The 18,000-nt window shown below is 47.7% G+C and overlaps 4 protein-coding genes and 1 long non-coding RNA gene across 5 annotated transcripts; 3 read left to right on the top strand and 2 right to left on the bottom strand.

The window, feature by feature from the left end:
- Positions 1–869: 869 nt before the first annotated feature.
- Positions 870–1,351, bottom strand: LOC135181731 (histone H2B 8). The gene has a single exon (XM_064155059.1). It carries the CDS (start codon positions 1,323–1,325, stop codon positions 945–947), a length of 381 nt encoding a protein of 126 aa, XP_064011129.1. The 5' UTR covers positions 1,326–1,351; the 3' UTR covers positions 870–944.
- Positions 1,352–1,605: 254 nt separating this feature from the next.
- LOC135181723 (histone H2A-IV) lies at positions 1,606–2,971 on the top strand. Its single transcript, XM_064155050.1, has one exon. It carries the CDS (start codon positions 1,681–1,683, stop codon positions 2,068–2,070), a length of 390 nt encoding a protein of 129 aa, XP_064011120.1. The 5' UTR covers positions 1,606–1,680; the 3' UTR covers positions 2,071–2,971.
- A 1,453-nt stretch (positions 2,972–4,424) lies between these two features.
- On the top strand, positions 4,425–6,054 carry LOC135181742 (uncharacterized). Its single transcript, XR_010304980.1, has 2 exons — positions 4,425–4,536; positions 4,773–6,054. It is a non-coding gene; the product is annotated as an uncharacterized LOC135181742 (long non-coding RNA).
- Positions 6,055–12,216: 6,162 nt separating this feature from the next.
- Positions 12,217–15,285, top strand: LOC135181741 (histone H3-like). Its single transcript, XM_064155069.1, has 3 exons — positions 12,217–12,562; positions 12,766–12,786; positions 14,817–15,285. The coding sequence occupies exons 1-3, from the start codon at positions 12,264–12,266 to the stop codon at positions 15,235–15,237; spliced, it is 741 nt and encodes a 246-aa protein (XP_064011139.1). The 5' UTR covers positions 12,217–12,263; the 3' UTR covers positions 15,238–15,285.
- LOC135181721 (histone H3) lies at positions 13,523–13,996 on the bottom strand. Its single transcript, XM_064155048.1, has one exon. It carries the CDS (start codon positions 13,980–13,982, stop codon positions 13,572–13,574), a length of 411 nt encoding a protein of 136 aa, XP_064011118.1. The 5' UTR covers positions 13,983–13,996; the 3' UTR covers positions 13,523–13,571.
- Positions 15,286–18,000: the final 2,715 nt, after the last annotated feature.

The raw sequence follows: 18,000 nt of genomic DNA, 5'->3' as shown, positions 1-18,000 counted from the left end.
GATTCCAGCCCAGATCTGATCTCTGTCTCTTTCCCGGGCAGCCAAGATTGCATCCCCCTTGCAAAAGACTTTTTGGGAAAACTGACCTCCACCTGAAGCTTGATAATGCATTCTCGTTAACATATTTTCTTAAGCTTCCCTTGTTTTTCACTCATTTTCCTACCGCATTGCCAGGTAGAATTAATTGATGGAGCTTTTCATTCTGCCGCTCTTATTCTTCATTAAAGAGACATGGCAAAAATAACTACACTTTCTGTTCCGAATTTATGCTGCTCTCTAAGCCATTTCTCTCCTATGTAAGGCATTTTAAAAAAAATTAAATACTGTCTTTCAAACATCATACAGCCATCGAGCTTCTCCCCTGTCAAGCTAAGTAAACAAGCCAGTCTGGCTTGGGGCCAAGTCGTTTGACAATGACAGGCAATATTTAAAGGGAAGGGTGACTTTTTTATTAGATAAAGTATAAGCTGGTTAGAATAAGGTGATTCTTAGGGAGAAGAGAAATCACCGAAAACTTTCTTTTTTTTTAAAGCAAAAAGAATAAACTCAAACAAACGCACCCCCAACGTTTATTTCATACAGGGTCTGTAGGGAGGAAACAAAAACAAACCAAAACCCACAAACACTCCAAATGTCGCCATAGATTTCTCCATGCTTATTAAAAAAAAAAAAAAAAAAGGCAGAAATTGAAATATGTGGAAATTTAGTACCTTTAAAACTCATTTGGGAGATTAACGTTCTATAGACCTGCTCGATAAACAGTCTAGGCAAATAATTTCCAGCACTCTAACAAATATTTTCGTATTTCGTGGATACTAATAAAAAAACTAAACCGGTGTCAAATGCAAACATCACTCACCCAAGCAAAATCAGTGTGAACGACTCTTTTACTGAAAATGTGGGTGGCTCTTAAAAGAGCCTTTGGTTTAGACGATCCTTCAGGTTTACTTGGAGCTGGTGTACTTGGTGACAGCCTTGGTGCCCTCGGACACGGCGTGCTTGGCCAGCTCGCCGGGCAGCAGCAGCCGCACGGCCGTCTGGATCTCCCGCGACGTGATGGTGGAGCGCTTGTTGTAGTGCGCCAGGCGAGAGGCCTCGCCGGCGATGCGCTCGAAGATGTCGTTGACGAAGGAGTTCATGATGCCCATGGCCTTGGACGAGATGCCCGTGTCGGGGTGCACCTGCTTCAGCACTTTGTACACATAGATGGAGTAGCTCTCCTTTCTAGTCTTTCTACGTTTCTTGTCACCTTTCTTCTGAGTCTTGGTGACAGCTTTCTTAGAGCCCTTCTTCGGAGCAGGAGCGGATTTAGCTGGTTCCGGCATTTTACAAGTCTGCCTCTACCTGTCCACCGCAGGAACGACGTAAATACAATAGCAGCGGCGCGCCTATTTATAGGGACGGTATGCAAATGAGATGACTCAAGGCAGTTCTTCGCTATTGGACCACCCGGGTTCCTGATGTCATGCCATCTGGCATCTTCGATTGGTTGCTATTTCATCCGTCTTTCTATTGGTTAGCTTTCCAATCGCGGACTCCGCCAATCAGAAGTCCCAGTGAAGCCCAAAAGGAAGGGATAAAAAGGCAGGGTGGCAGCTCTGGCTGCATTGCTGCCTTTGTTGCGTTCTTGTGTGTTACTTAGAGAAGTTTTAATTTCATTTTTAAACTTCGGCTAGAGGCATGTCTGGGCGCGGGAAGCAAGGCGGGAAGGCGCGGGCCAAGGCCAAGTCCCGTTCGTCTAGGGCGGGGCTGCAGTTCCCCGTGGGCCGAGTCCACCGGCTGCTGCGCAAAGGTAACTACGCGGAGCGGGTGGGTGCTGGAGCTCCAGTCTATCTGGCGGCCGTGCTCGAGTACTTGACAGCTGAAATTCTGGAGCTGGCAGGCAACGCGGCCCGCGACAACAAGAAGACTCGCATCATCCCGCGCCACTTGCAGCTGGCCATCCGCAACGACGAGGAGCTCAACAAGCTGCTGGGCAAGGTGACGATCGCGCAGGGCGGAGTGCTGCCCAACATCCAGGCTGTGCTGCTGCCTAAGAAGACCGACAGTCACAAGGCTAAAGCCAAGTAAACTTCGTCCAACAAACAACCCAAAGGCTCTTTTCAGAGCCACCCACTACTTCCTAGAAAGAGCAGGAGCACCCGAGCCTACAAGTAACTCTTTTGGGAATGGTTCTGTTATATTTGGAAGCTCTGTAGTTGTGAAGAGAGACTTTGAAATGTTCTAGGTTTGTTGCAAGTCGCTGCTGCTTTCGCTGTAGAGTTTAGTGCATGTAAGCAACTTCAGTTCTCGTAGAAAAAGTTTGTATTGGGGGTTAATGGGATCAGCTACCACAGAGTGATCTTAACAAGAGAGGAGGGCGCGTAAAAGTGAGCTCGCTGTCTCCCTCGCCGTTTCGGGGGTTAAGCACTTGGGATCCCGGTTGAGATGGGGTTTCTGTGCCCACCCGCGTCGAGGGGCGTGTCCTCCGCCAAGCAGTCCGCGGGAAAGGCGCGCTTTTAAAACCCGGGGCTGGCGGGGGCAGCGCTCCCCAGCGCTGTGACTGCTGCTCGCCCTTTCGGGGTTCCAAAACAAAAGCACATAGTGGATGCTTTGCTTTTTCTGCCCGCTTGAGGGTTTTTTGTTGTTGGGTTTTTGGTTTGCTTTCTTGGGCGGTGTGTTGGTTTGCTTGGGGTTTTTGTTGGCAGTGGTTTCTTTTCAGTTTGTCTGGTTTTAGCTTTATAATTTACAGCTTTCAGGCAATATTGAAGCAATTCTGTCATCGAGACAGTGACCTGTAAGTACTACCCATCGTGGATTCCAAAGGACAGTATCAGCTACTCCGAAGCTGCAATGAAGGATCACGAACAAAGTGTATTACTCCATAGCATGTGATTTCCCATAGAACCACAGAATGCATTGGGTTGGAAGGGATCCTCGAATGTAATCTTGTCCAATTCCCCTGCAATAAACTGGGATATTTCTAACTCGATCAGATTGCTCAGGACTTATGAAATCTGATCTCTAAAATCTCCAGAAGAGAGGCCTCCACCTATCTCTCCTGGTGACCTCTTCCCCTATTTCACATCCCTCACTGTAAAGAGCTTCCTCCTTATGTCTAACCTAAATCTACCCTGCTCGAGTTTAAGTGCATTGCCACTTATCCCATCGCTACATGCCTTTCTAGACAGTCCTTCAGCCTTCCTGTAGTTTTCCTTCATGTGTTGAAACAAGTTCTCCCCAAAGACTCCTCCAGACTGAGCACTACAGATAGCTGTATAGGCATTCTGGTGGTTTAGGTCTCCTTTTTTAATTATGACAGGATGGACGTTGTTTAAAACCACTGTGATTGTTTTTTGTTCGTTTGGTTTTGTTTTGTTTTCCTCCAGAAAGCTCAGTCAGTGCTACAGCTTAGTGATGCCTTTTTGGTTTTGACAACCTTAGCTACTTTTTTTTTGGGGGGGGGGCCGCTTTTGGCCGTGGCTGCCACTGATCTTTTGAGGCTTTGTAAGTCAGCCTTGGCCGGCTTGAGTGTGGAAGCCTCCTGTGTTCCACGGAGGTATACTGGAAGATTATCTAAGAGGCTTCCCGAGATAAAACTTTAAGGGGGATCAATAGGATGTTAAGCTAAAAGGAGGCTGAGTCTTGTGCAAGAAAGAGGTAATAGGACTCGCTAAAATGTTACCCTTTTCTCTTGCTAATTACAATGTGAATATCCCACTCCTCTGGCAGATCCAAGGTTTTGTATTTCACAGCCCGAGATGGGGAGTGGGAGGTGATATCACACCTGGGGAAGAATCAGGTGGTCCCAAAAGATAGCAGGAACCTCGAGATAAGGGAGTGGTGAATTTCTACCCTCATTAGTTGTTACATCATTCCTAACTCTACTTCCTTTTACTATACTACTATTTTGTGTATAAGATGCAGCTTTTGTATCAGAAGATGTATTAGCTTCTTGACAGCACCCTGCTAGCACCTGATCCTGCTCAGGATTGTGAGAGTCTTAACATCTTGTCTCAATGTGAGGATTGGACTTTGTACACTGGGTGAAGAATCCATTTTTTTGGGACAACAGGTGCACACAGACTTGTTCAGCTCGGTGATGCTGAGGCCATGGGCTCCGGAGCTGCTGGCCTCTGCCTTTGACTTCTTGGAGGCAGAGGATAAGATGTGGTCAGAGATAGATTCAGAAAAAACAAAAGGTAAGAGAAAGTGTCAGTGATATGCAAATCAATACAATCACAGACAGGCTGAGAGGAGCTTCTCTACCTTGGTGCCTAGGAGGGTCCAGTCTGCTGGAAGGTAGTGGGGGCTCATCTGTCCTCTGAACAGAGTAATTATTGTTTTCTTCCACTGTAGGGGACACTGCATTCTTTCCTCTGAAATAATCCAGGATCATATTTCTTTTTTGTTCTGCGGTTTTTTTTTTTTTTTTTTTTTTTTTTTTTTTGCTGTGAAAACCAAGCAGCCCCCGGGGAGACGGGATAGGGGCAGAAATCATAGAATGCATCGGATTGGAAGAGGCCCTCGAAGGTCATCTTGTCCGAGTCCTCCACAGTAAGCAGGGACGTCTCCAAATAGAGAACACGCCGCCGGCCCCTGGGAGCCCCTGCTTTGGCGGGGGAGGGAAGAGCGGGGTGGACAGACGCTGTGGGGTTTGTTCCTTAAAAGTGTCCCCGGAGAAATAAGGAGAGGAAAAATGTACTGGGCTTTTTATTCGGTATTCTTTCTCAGGAGGCAGAGCAGTGAGTCACTGTGACAAATGTGCTAACCGAAAATGTTTTTTCAAGCAGATGAGGTAATAGAGGAGTGCCCTGCTGAAGCGCAGCTTGGAAACAAGATGAGAACCGCGGGACTTGGAAACTGCATTTGCTTCATGCAGTTTTCAGTGTTGGAGGCGGGTTTGGGTATGTGTTTCGTTGGTGCTGCTTCTTGGGGAGGGGATTGTTGTCTTGTTTGGGAGTGTTCTTTTATTTGTGGTTGCGTGGGGTTGTTTTTTTGTGTTTTGTTTGGGTTTGTGTTCAGTTTGGTTGGTTTGTTTGAGAGGGGTCGTTTGCTTTTTGTTTTTCAGAAACAGGCAGAGGAGTTTTAAACGACTTTTTATCTATCTCTTGTTGAAAGAAACATTATTAGGCATTGATCAACTGCTATTCAGAGGTGAACTTTATTAAAAGCCATACTGAACTTCCAGACTTAGAACTAGGTTTAAAAGATTTGAAGATTACTTGTGGTTAATTAATAACCTCCATTTGTTTAATGTAGAGTAGAAAGAAGTGTAACCTCTTCTGTTTGTGCATATCTAGTACGGGGTTTCGGGGAGAGATTGAGTCTGAAACAGAAGCTCCTGATTGGGCCATTTCATAATCCAGTGTCTGGAAACAGAGGGTTCCCAGGCTTTACTTTTGCTTTAGGAAACACATTGTGAGAAAGAGGCATGGACCTTTTATTTCAGGACCAATTTTCACACCCAGGTGCCTGAGAAGGGAGCTTGAATGGTTTTCTTTCTAGGAAACCAGTGGGGGAAGGCTTTTCCCCCCCTACTGATGTTTGAAAAGGTACTCAAAAGCACATGCATTCCAACATGTTATTTACAAGTGAGATTCAGGCAGCTTGAAATTTAAAGTAGAAATTTCTGTTGTCTTCTTCAATGGAAATGAGTTACTCAGTGATCACAAAATTCACCAGTTTGTTTTCTGTCTTTCTTGATGCTTGGGTTGATGTCCATAAAGAACTCAGATTGTTCTCATAGTAGTTCATAGCTAATAGTGTGGTTTCTGTGTCATCAGCAGTATTTTCATTAGGTGTTTGCTTGCTTGTTTGTTTTAGCATTTTTAAACTAATGTTGGCAAAGTGATGAGTTCTGGATAACAATTCCTCCCCTTCTTCAGATAAAATACAATTGGAATATTTGTGTGTAGTTAGAAGATACAGTTCCTCTTCCTGAATGGTTTCCCACATTTAATGTAGAAAGGCTATGTACTCTTCTATCTCATGTCACTCTGCTTGCTAGGAATGAATGTATCTTGTCTGCACACCATAGTTCAATAAAGTACTATATATATTAAGAGTGAGAAATATGCATTATAGCACCTATTTATTTTCATCACAGGTGAGACTTAAAATATTTGTCACTGAGTTTCTTACTCTGGATCATAAATTCTCAAACAGATTCCTATATAAAGGGGAAAGGCTTTATCTTTAAAAGCCTTTAAGGCATCATTTAAAAGTCATTTAAAGCATCATAGAAGCTGGTGGTCATGAAAAAAACGTTTGGTATCACAGACAACCTAAATTCCTTTTGACCTCTGCATCCATACAAAATATAGCTTAATGTTTTAAAGTACCTATAACACAGGTAGTGTAATCTCTCTGCCTTCTCCCAAATAATTTTACTCCACCTGCACCTCCTAGTTTTCTGGATATTTATAAAACACTGGAAGATAAAACACAAGGTAACAAACAGAGAAAGAAACTAATTAAGCAAAAAAAACCCCAAACCACAAAACCCAAATAACAACAGCCACCAAACAAAAAACATAACACATGTTCAGCTGCAGAAGCTTTCCCAGTTATGCAAACAAACAGAACACAGCAAGGTGACATAAGAGCATAAACTTTTTTTTACACTGCATTCACTATAATAAAGTTATGGGTAAAGTCCTTTAAAAACACTGATGTTCTCCTTGAAAAAAGACTGCACTTGCTTGTTCTTAATGACCTGATTGTGGACAGTACACAGCCCTTGTCCAAACTTCCTTGGTACTAATCAGTCTTCTACAGTCCTTGAGGATGGTATGGTTTTTATTTTAAGCCTTTACCTTTCACAGGGGGAATTTGCTTTAGGCTACTGTATTTTAAAAACTAAAAAATTAGTAATAATATTATTTAACCACATTGGATTTGCCTACAGACCACAATGGGATTACTTGCCTTCTACTGAGGGCATCTCTAACTGTGGGCTGTTTGTCACCTAAACGATCAAATGAGTTCTACAATCTATACAAAGGTCTATTCACAAGTTACTCTTAAACCCCTTCATTCAAATATTACAGTATCACAGTATCATTAGGGTTGGAAGAGACCTCACAGATCATCAAGTCCAACCCTTTATTCAGTTCATTTAGGAGCTTTATGAAACCCTTCATAGCAAAGCACTCTATGATCCAACAGGAATATCTTACAAATCATTTAAGGTATAGAAACATTCTGAGTAATATCATCAGCAATTTGCTTTTCATACTGCCTTTGAAACCAGGCCTGCTTAGACAACAAATAGAGGGTTTTATGTGGGTGGGAGAGGGAAATGTTTTCTATGATACAGGATCGATTTAGACACTAGTAAACATGAAATAAACTCTTCTCCATTCAGAAAATTTCAGAGGCATCAATATTGGAATTTGGAAGGTCTGAATAACAGGGCTGAAGTCTGAAATCCAGTTGTGATATGGTTGTAGAAACATAGAAACTTGCCTTTGTTGATAACTAAATGCTCAGAATGTATAAAGAATCCTAGAATCACCTGTCTGGAAAGACCTTTAGATTGTGGAGGCTGGCCAATATATAGTGTTATCAAACTACTAGATTGCCATTACACACCAGTAATTCCTTGGAAAATCTTTTTCTTTGCGTCCTCACAAATGTTCCCTAATATTACTGTGTCTGTGATGAGTAACAGGGGTAGCTGTCAGTTTGGAGGATTCCCCCACAACATCGTAAAGCAGCCGAAGTCCGGTCCCGGCTCAACTGTGAACGCCGCCCACCTCCGCTGCAGCAATTTCTGACCAATCCTGTCAGCGAAGTAGCTTCTTTCCTTCCTTCCTTCCCTTGCCTCCCCCTCCTCCTTGCGCCTTCTTCTCTTCTATAGCGTTTTCTCTGCTTCCCTCCTCCCCGAGCCGTTTACATTTCATTAATCCACAGACAAGGAAGGTGAATCTGCTGGGTGACACCACAATGAGATGGTAAAAACCCAGCCTTGGGTGCTGTTATAACCAGCCTCCAGTGTTTTCTTCTGCTGACTGTTGGCTTTATTTCACCTGGTTTTATTTTTATACTTTGGTTGCTACCTAGAGGAAAACAAATCATTACAAAATACAGCCAAGCTCCAGATGCAGCTGGGTTTACAGCTTGCTCTGCTTGAAAATGTTATTTTGATGCTTCATACATCACAGCTGACCATCCTACTTGATAAACTACTTCTGTAAGGTGGCAAGGTGTCTATCATTAGATCATTTCCCCACCTTGTTCATTCTATCCAAGAAAGCTCAATGCATGACTGCACAGCACAAACAGCCCTACTATACTAACTGAGCTGATGCAAACAAACCTTTTTTTCTTCTCCATCTTCTCCATGGCATCTTTATATATCACTTCTTTAAGTATTTGATTATTTCAGGTCTCTGCACACTGCATACAAATGTCCAAGAAGGTCAGTGGCACCCTGGGACACATCAAGAAGAGCATGGCAAGTAGGTTGAGGGATCCCTCAGTAGGACTCTGCCCTACTGAGGCCTCATCTGGAATATTGTGTCCAGTTCTGTGCTCCCTGGTTCGAGGAGAAGGGAATGCTGGAGAGGGAACAAAGATGCTCAGGGAACTAGAATATCTATCTTATGAAGGAAGGCTGAGGTTCTTGAGGCTTTTTACAGTGGAGAAGAAAAGACTGATGAAGGATCTTATCCATGCTTATAAACACAGGGTGGGGTGCAGAAAGATAGGACCAATCTTTTTTCAGTGGTGCCCAACAACAGGAAAAGAGGTAACAGGCAGAATCCTGAACATAGGAAATTCCACCTAAACATGAGGAGGAACTTCTTTATGCTGAAGGTGGTGGAGCACTGTAACAGTCTATCCAAAGAGGTGATGGAGTCTCAATCTCTAGAGTCATTCAAAGTCTACCTGGATGCCATCCTGTGCAACCTTCTCTAGGTGACTCTACTCTGGTTGGGCAGTTGGACTACATGATTTTTAAAGGTTGCTTCCAACCCCTATCATTCTATGGTTCTATAAAATTATACTGCTTTTGACACGTGGGGAGAGACTTCAAATAATACCCAAGACCTTCTGTCTCCCTACAGACACTGCAGCTTTTTCCTGTCATGGAAACTTCCTCTCTTGCTTCCTCAGGTAATCTGTCAGAGAATTATGGACATATCTGCACAAACCAGTACATTACTAAGACCTGATTTTGTTCACTTATTTAATGAATGGTTAAATAAAAGAATAGAATCGTTTTTAGGGGAATTGTATTTTTGTTTGGGATTATGGAGGGTTTTTTGACCTTAGGACAAAGCTGAACTTGACGCTCAAGAGATATATGGTACTTAGCACGGGTAGCTGGGCTAGCTGAAGACTTAGACTGCAGGCTGTACATCTCCACTAAGATTTACTGAGTTGTAACTAGTTAGTCAAAATAGATCCTCCATAACCTGCATAAAACAGAAGATAAGGAGGCTTGAAGGCTACAACCATCAAGAGCAGCTGTGGTTGGTGAAGATAATGGCCTGTCAGGAGGCAGCAAAGGAATCCCTTAGAGTCAGACAATCTCAGGTCACTGTGCCAAAGGGCACATGAAGATCTCATGAAGTGAATATGCAGAGTTTTAAAGAGTATAAATTCACAGGTGTTTATGTGTTCATGTCCTTCTGTAGAGGCACCCAATTTGAGGTAACCTTGTTGATACATTGTTCTCTTAAATGATCTACACTCTTCCATATCTGTGACTCTGCTTCAGCAATTTAGGGTTTAGACTGTGCTTTATTAACACAGGAATTGTTATAATAGTAGGAACAAATCAAGAAACAGGGGAAAAAATCAGTAGTGATCTAACAAAATGATAGAATATCTGACCAACAAAACATGGAGGAAAAATAATTCACCAGGGAAAAAATCTGGACAAAGAGATGGTAAATAGTGAAAAGTTTGGAATATTTTTTAAGTGGTGCTTCTTCAAGAAGAATGTAAAAATACTGTCCAACACATCTCAAGGTAAATTTAAATAACACAGAATCATAGAATCAGCCAGGGTTGGAATGGACCACAAGGATCATCTAGTCCCAAGTACCCTGTCATGAGCAGGGACACCTCACACTAGATCAGGCTGGCCACAGCCCCAGCCAGCCTGGCCTTAAACACCTCCAGGGATGGGGCCTCAACCACCTCCCTGGGCAACCCATTCCTGGCTCTCACCACTATCATGCTCAACAACTTCCTCCTCATGTCCAGTCTAAAGTTACCCACCTCCAGTTTTGTTCCATTCCCTTTTGTCCTGTTACTCCCTGATATCCTGAAAAGTCCTTCCCCAGCTTTTTTTTAGGCCCCCTTCAGATACTGAAAGGCCACAATGAAGTCTGTAGCTTCCTCTTCTCCGGACTGAACAGCCCCAACTCTTTCAGTCTGTCCTCATAGCAGAGCTGCTCCAGCCCTCTGAGCATCCCAGTGGCCCTTCTCTGGACACGCTCCAGCATCTCCACATCCTTCTTGTAATGGGGGCCGCAGAACTGGACACTACTCCAGGTGGGGCCTCACCAGAGTGGAGTAGAGGGGGAGAATCACCTCCCTCGACGTGCTGGCCACACTTCTGATGCAGCCCAAGATCTGGTTGGCCCTCTGGGCTACAAGTGCACACTGCTGGCTCATGTTGAGCTTCTGGTCCACCAGCCACCCCAAGTCCCTCTCCTGAGGGCTGCTCTCCAGCCAGTCACTGCCCAGCCTGTATTTGTTCTTGGCATTGCCTCCACGCAGATGCAGGACCTTGCACTTGGACTTGTTGAACCTCATGAGGTTGGCTTGCATCCACCTCTCCAGCCTGTCCAGGAATAAACACAACATTGTGTGCACACAGTGTTGGAGACCTTTACACATTAGTTGTGTCTCCAGAAAACACCATAGCAGGTCTTACAGAGTGGACTCACAGTGAGACAAGTGCTTAGCTGAAACACAATGTATTATCTCAAAATGCTGAAAATGCCACCTCAGTATACTGGAAATGTTCAAAACCCCAAAGTTGTTATTAAGAAACAAACAAAAAATTATGACACAGGGAAGGCTACCCTACAGCATCTTTCTCCCTGTCAAAAATATTGACTACTCAGAACACTGCAATTGTGGCCTCCTGGTGAGATTCCAACAGCATAAAATAACTGCTGAAAAAGCCACAGGAAGAAACGATTAAGAAGTCAGGGGAACCTGCTATACACTTTGTGAAATAAATGCTATTTACAGACTTGAGATTTCTAAACATGATTAGAGATGAGGCTAGTCATTGTATTCTTTCATTTGAGTGTATATGTTTGTATCCAAAGCTGTATAAAGGAAGAAAACTGAAAAGGCAAAAGATTTATTTTGAAGTATACCTTTATAATAAAGAATGTGCAGCTGAGCAAAGGACACATTTTTTCAAGTACCTGGAAAACAATTAGTTTTTTCTTATGAATAAATTAAAAAGACATCCAAGAGAGTTCCCTCAACAGCACCTCAGTCCCATAAACACCAAAACATTGTGTGGTTGCACAGTTAAACCTGGGAGATAGAGATTTTGCCGCCGACAAGAAGGAACCTGTTGACTCTTGGAAAAAGAAATCAAACCCTAAACCAACAAGCAAACAAAAACAAAAAAACCCACAGCAAAATAAAACAAACAACACCCCCAAACCCAACAAAGTAAGACACAGAATCACCTAAAATCCTAGACGAGGGAAGGATTAACATAATTGCTCATCAGTCGTTATAGAACAGGGGCTACACTGGAGTACCGAGAGCATCACGCCTGCCCGCGTCCCGCCCGCTCAGCCCCGCGCCGGCCCTTTGTTGGAGCGCAGCGAAATGGCGGCGGCGGCGGAACGCGGGCGGGAAGAGGCACTCCCGAACCCGCCGCCCCCATTGGCTGGATTTTGCTGCAGACCCGCGACCGGCGGGGCCCGGCTCCTCCGCCGGCACCGAGCGCCGCAAAGACGGGGTCGGGGAGCCGGGACGTGTGGCGGGAAAGACAGCGTCCCCCGGACGCGTACTTGCTTCCCCGGTCCCTGAGCCCAACCGCCTTCGGCACCCGCTTCTGCCGAGAGCGCCGCGGGGCGCAGGGCCCGAGCCCGCGCTGAGTCGGCTGCCCCCGCCCCCTGCCGGAGGAGACGGCGCGAACGTCGCTGCTCGCAGAGGGAAGGGCGCGCCAAGAGCCCGCCCTTGCCGTGCCCGGCCGCAGTCCTCAACCAGGTCGGACGCCGAGCCATATAGGCAGGCGCTGGCGGCGGTTCCCGCCACACGCTGCTTGTTAGGTCGAGTAGGGTGAGATCATGTCTGGCAGAGGCAAAGGCGGGAAGGGGCTCGGCAAGGGAGGCGCTAAGCGCCACCGCAAGGTGCTGCGCGACAACATCCAGGGCATCACCAAGCCGGCCATCCGCCGCTTGGCTCGCCGCGGCGGCGTCAAGCGTATCTCGGGGCTCATCTACGAGGAGACTCGCGGTGTGCTCAAGGTCTTCCTGGAGAACGTGATCCGCGATGCTGTCACCTACACCGAGCACGCCAAGAGGAAGACCGTGACGGCCATGGACGTGGTCTACGCGCTCAAGCGCCAGGGACGCACCCTCTACGGGTTTGGCGGCTAAACTTCCACTGATACGACACAACGCGCTCTTCTAACACAAAGGCTCTTTTAAGAGCCACCCACGCTTTCAAAGAAAGGGCTCTAGTCACTCTCTTGTGCGCCTTTTTGTTCCATACCCGCGTTACACTTGGGTGGGGTTTGAAAAGCATCATTTGGGGGACGGGTATTTCGCTGTCACACTGGCTTTGTAGCCTGCTCTGTCTACGGTCCTGGTTTTCGGTCTTCCTAACCTGGAGCGGCGGGTGGTGGAGAAGGGTCTGCGCTACACGCTGGGAAGAACAGCGGAGGGATGGTAGCGCTTCGTTCCGGGGGCTTCGGTGAGGAGGGAATAGGTAGGGTCTGAAAGTGCAGTGCGTTCTTTGTCCGCACCCCTGCTTGCCTTCCTCCGCCGCTCCCGAAATGGAAATGGAACAGGTAATCAAGGAAAATAGAACGACGGCGGTAAGCGCTATTGTGTAAGTTACTCTCCTGCCACCGAGACAGCCTGGAACGGCAAACTGAGGAAAGAAACGCCGTTGCTCCCGTCCCTGCTCTTGAAGGGGCGGGACTAGGCAGGTAGGTTACGAGCCTCCGTGAATGAATCCCCAGGGGCTACGAAACTAAAGAGCTATGATGCTCGTACAAAATCGCCTTCATTCCACTCCTCAAAAGCTGATGGGCTCTCTGTGCGCCATTCAAAAATTTCCGCCCACCCCTCAGCAATAGCTTTTAAATAGGAAGATGGCCGAAGGTAGGGGGGAGGCGGAATGAGGGAGGCACTCTAATCAGACACCCAAGCCTCCTACAGTTACCTGAGAACAGTGTCCCCGAGTACAGACAAAAAGCAGCACAGGACACAAACCGCCGCTGCCTGGCCAAAAAAAAAAAAAAAAAAAAAAAACCAAACAAAAACCAAATAACCCACAAAACGAAATACGACAGATTACAGCTCTCTTCAGTGGCCATGTGGTGGCTCTTAAAAGAGCCTTTGGGTTTGATGGGTGGCAGGGCAGCAGCCTCAGGCACGCTCTCCGCGGATGCGGCGGGCCAGCTGGATGTCCTTGGGCATGATGGTGACACGCTTGGCGTGGATGGCACACAGGTTGGTGTCCTCGAACAGCCCCACCAGGTAAGCCTCGCTCGCCTCCTGCAGAGCCATCACGGCCGAGCTCTGGAAGCGCAGGTCGGTCTTGAAGTCCTGCGCGATCTCGCGCACCAGGCGCTGGAAGGGCAGCTTGCGGATCAGCAGCTCGGTGGACTTCTGGTAGCGCCGGATCTCGCGGAGAGCCACGGTGCCGGGCCGGTAGCGATGCGGCTTCTTGACGCCGCCCGTGGCCGGGGCGCTCTTGCGGGCCGCCTTGGTGGCCAGCTGCTTGCGGGGGGCTTTCCCGCCGGTGGACTTACGCGCGGTCTGCTTTGTACGTGCCATAGCAAATGGTTCTTGCAACCACTCACCTATACAGTAACCGGCGCTCAAGCTTTATTTATAGTGGGTGCCGATCCCGCCTTCTTCCGCTGATTGGCCAAGATATCGCTGAACGTCATTGGTTGATTTTAAGGACGTGTAAGTCCGGCCGTAGCTGGAGGTGCTCCCGAGCTCCAGCCATTTTTTTTTTTGCTTTCTAAAAAGAAAGCATAGAAAGTTTTAACACTTCATATTTCTATTATTTACTTCACTCAGTTTTGCTTATTTGTTTTTTTTCTTCGCCTTTGTTTTTGGTGTTTGAGTTGTTCTTAATGCTTGGTGGCTTAAATACGTGATTTACTGTGTATGACCTTAGAACAAAAATCAGGCTAGTATGGGAATTTTCCCTGGAATTTCAGATTCACTCGCTCAGTCAGAAAATGATGCCCTAATAACTTATAAAGACAAACTGTAAGCTACTGACCTTTTATACAGAAAGACTTTACTAATGCTGTAGAATGCCATTCTCATAAGTTGGGAAATACACTGAGCATTTTGTGTCACAGCTATATCTCGGATTCCTGATAATTAATTTGATGGCGCGCACACTGCATGTAGATATATACCCACGACAGAAGACTAAGCTCCTGGACACACAGGAGCAGCATAGATGAAGGCTTTGTTTCGATTGTTAAAGGGAATGGTTCGTGGTAGAAGACTAAACCAGAGTTTTCAAATGTATCCAATTGGATCGGCCCTTTCATCAGCCAATGAGAATGCAGAGCTCGTATATAAAAGAGAGTCAGTGGAGGAAGCTTTCAGTAGTGTGTTTTGTTATCTTCTCTTATTACGGTTGAGCTGCAGCGCCATGGCGCGTACAAAGCAGACCGCGCGTAAGTCCACCGGCGGGAAGGCTCCCCGCAAGCAGCTGGCCACCAAGGCGGCCCGCAAGAGCGCCCCGGCCACGGGCGGCGTCAAGAAGCCGCATCGCTACCGGCCCGGCACCGTGGCTCTCCGCGAGATCCGGCGCTACCAGAAGTCCACCGAGCTGCTGATCCGCAAGCTGCCCTTCCAGCGCCTGGTGCGTGAGATCGCGCAGGACTTCAAGACCGACCTGCGCTTCCAGAGCTCGGCCGTGATGGCTCTGCAGGAGGCGAGCGAGGCTTACCTGGTGGGGCTGTTCGAGGACACCAACCTGTGTGCCATCCACGCCAAGCGTGTCACCATCATGCCCAAGGACATCCAGCTGGCCCGCCGCATCCGCGGAGAGCGTGCCTGAGGCTGCTGCCCTGCCACCATCAAACCCAAAGGCTCTTTTAAGAGCCACCACATGGCCACTGAAGAGAGCTGTAATCTCTCGTATTTCGTTTTGTGGGTCATTTGGGGTTTTATTTTTTGGCCAGGCAGCGGCAGCTTGTGACCTGTGCTGTTTTGTCTGTACTCGGGACACTGTTCTCGTGTAACTGTAGGAGGCTTGGGGTCTGATTAGAGTGACTCCCTCATTCCGCCCCCCCTCTAGCTGCGATCATATTCCTATTTTAAAAGCTGGGGTGGGCGGAAAAATTTTGAATGGCGTCCGGACAGCGCGGCAGCTTTTGAGGAGTGGAATGAAGGCTTTTCTGCATTAGCATCACAGCACTTGCTCTGCAGCCCCTGGGGCTCCACGGAGGCGCTTATCTTTCCTTGCTTGCCTTGTCTCACCCCTTAAGAACAGGGACGGGAGCAACGCCATTTCTTGATCTTCCCGTTTCAGGCACTGGCATAAAAGCGAAAGATGGGGACAGAAGCCCATTTTCCTTCATTACCTGTTCCTCTCGTTTCCGTTTCGGAAGGGGCGAGGGGGAGGCAAGGGAAAGGAGCGGAGGAAGGCAAGCAGGGGTGCGGACAAAGAACGCACTACACTTTCAGACCCTACCTATTCCCTCCTAGGCGAAGCCCCCGGAACGAAGCGCTACCATCCCCCCGCTGTTCTTCCCAGCGTGTAGCGCAGACCCTTCTCCACCACCCGCCGCTCCAGGTTAGGAAGACCGAAAACCAGGACCGTAGACAGAGCAGGCTACAAAGCCAGTGTGACAGCGAAATACCCGTCCCCCAAATGATGCTTTTCAAACCCCACCCAAGTGTAACGCGGGTATGGAACAAAAAGGCGCACAAGAGAGTGACTAGAGCCCTTTCTTTGAAAGCGTGGGTGGCTCTTAAAAGAGCCTTTGTGTTAGAAGAGCGCGTTGTGTCGTATCAGTGGAAGTTTAGCCGCCAAACCCGTAGAGGGTGCGTCCCTGGCGCTTGAGCGCGTAGACCACGTCCATGGCCGTCACGGTCTTCCTCTTGGCGTGCTCGGTGTAGGTGACAGCATCGCGGATCACGTTCTCCAGGAAGACCTTGAGCACACCGCGAGTCTCCTCGTAGATGAGCCCCGAGATACGCTTGACGCCGCCGCGGCGAGCCAAGCGGCGGATGGCCGGCTTGGTGATGCCCTGGATGTTGTCGCGCAGCACTTTGCGGTGGCGCTTAGCGCCTCCCTTGCCGAGCCCCTTCCCGCCTTTGCCTCTGCCAGACATGATCTCACCCTACTCGACCTAACAAGCAGCGTGTGGCGGGAATCGCCGCCAGCGCCTGCCTATATGGCTCGGCGTCCGACCTGGTTGAGGACTGCGGCCGGGCACGGCAAGGGCGGGCTCTTGGCGCGCCCTTCCCTCTGCGAGCAGCGACGTTCGCGCCGTCTCCTCCGGCAGGGGGCGGGGGCAGCCGACTCAGCGCGGGCTCGGGCCCTGCGCCCCGCGGCGCTCTCGGCAGAAGCGGGTGCCGAAGGCGGTTGGGCTCAGGGACCGGGGAAGCAAGTACGCGTCCGGGGGACGCTGTCTTTCCCGCCACACGTCCCGGCTCCCCGACCCCGTCTTTGCGGCGCTCGGTGCCGGCGGAGGAGCCGGGCCCCGCCGGTCGCGGGTCTGCAGCAAAATCCAGCCAATGGGGGCGGCGGGTTCGGGAGTGCCTCTTCCCGCCCGCGTTCCGCCGCCGCCGCCATTTCGCTGCGCTCCAACAAAGGGCCGGCGCGGGGCTGAGCGGGCGGGACGCGGGCAGGCGTGATGCTCTCGGTACTCCAGTGTAGCCCCTGTTCTATAACGACTGATGAGCAAGGATATCAATCCTTTTCCCCTCTATGACTTTGGACTTTGTGGTTCGGGTAGGGTTTTTTGTATTTGTTTAAATTCTTGGGCGGTAAAATCTCTATCTCCCATGTCGCTTTACGGCGCGATCGCACCATGTTTTGGTGTTTATGGGACTGAGGAGGCACTGAAGGATCTCACTTGGGTGTCCTGTTAACTTCAAAAGAACTACGGGTGCTTTGAAAAATGTGTCCTCTCTTCAGTTTCACACTCCACTTTCCCCAATGTCTCAATGCTTATTTTGCAGCGTTTTTTGGTTGGGTGATTCTGTTTGGGGTTTTTGTTTTGTTTCATTTTTTTATACATCTTTGTCTACAAAAGACAATGTTGCTATAAACTGTAGTTTGCATCTATATTCAGAGAGAAGAACATAATGACTTGAGTCTTCTGTAATCATGTTCAGAAATGTCAAGTTTGAAAACGTTTATTTCACTCAATGGATGACAAATTCCCCTCCCTCCTCGATCATTTCCTCTTGTTCCTTTTTCACTGGCTATTTTATGCTGTAGAAATCTGCACCATACATTTACTGTTTCTCCAAATTTGATGTTCAGATGATTGTGGTACTTGGTGATCGAGAAAGCTACGAGTCTTGCAGTAATGGGTGGCAAATTATGCAACCTACAGTCCAATAATGTTTAATATTTCAGTCTCCGCACATAAAAGATATGCAGTTACTACTTCTTACTTTAAACCCAGGCTCCTCAAACGTGATTTGAAGGTGCATCAGGCTTGTTAAAAGTTTTCCAAGCTAGTCACAACTCTGCCTTATCACCAATATATTTCTAATGAGCCAGAAGGCTCTATGCTGGTTGTCTTCTATTGATGATTTAGTCATCCTATAACTTTCCCTGCAACTTCTTGATTCTTTTCTCACT

The sequence above is a fragment of the Pogoniulus pusillus genome, chromosome 15 (assembly GCF_015220805.1).
Source record: "Pogoniulus pusillus isolate bPogPus1 chromosome 15, bPogPus1.pri, whole genome shotgun sequence".
Lineage (NCBI taxonomy): Eukaryota > Metazoa > Chordata > Aves > Piciformes > Lybiidae > Pogoniulus > Pogoniulus pusillus.
Note: the sequence above shows the minus strand (reverse complement) of the source record. Positions and strands in the feature narration are given on the sequence as shown.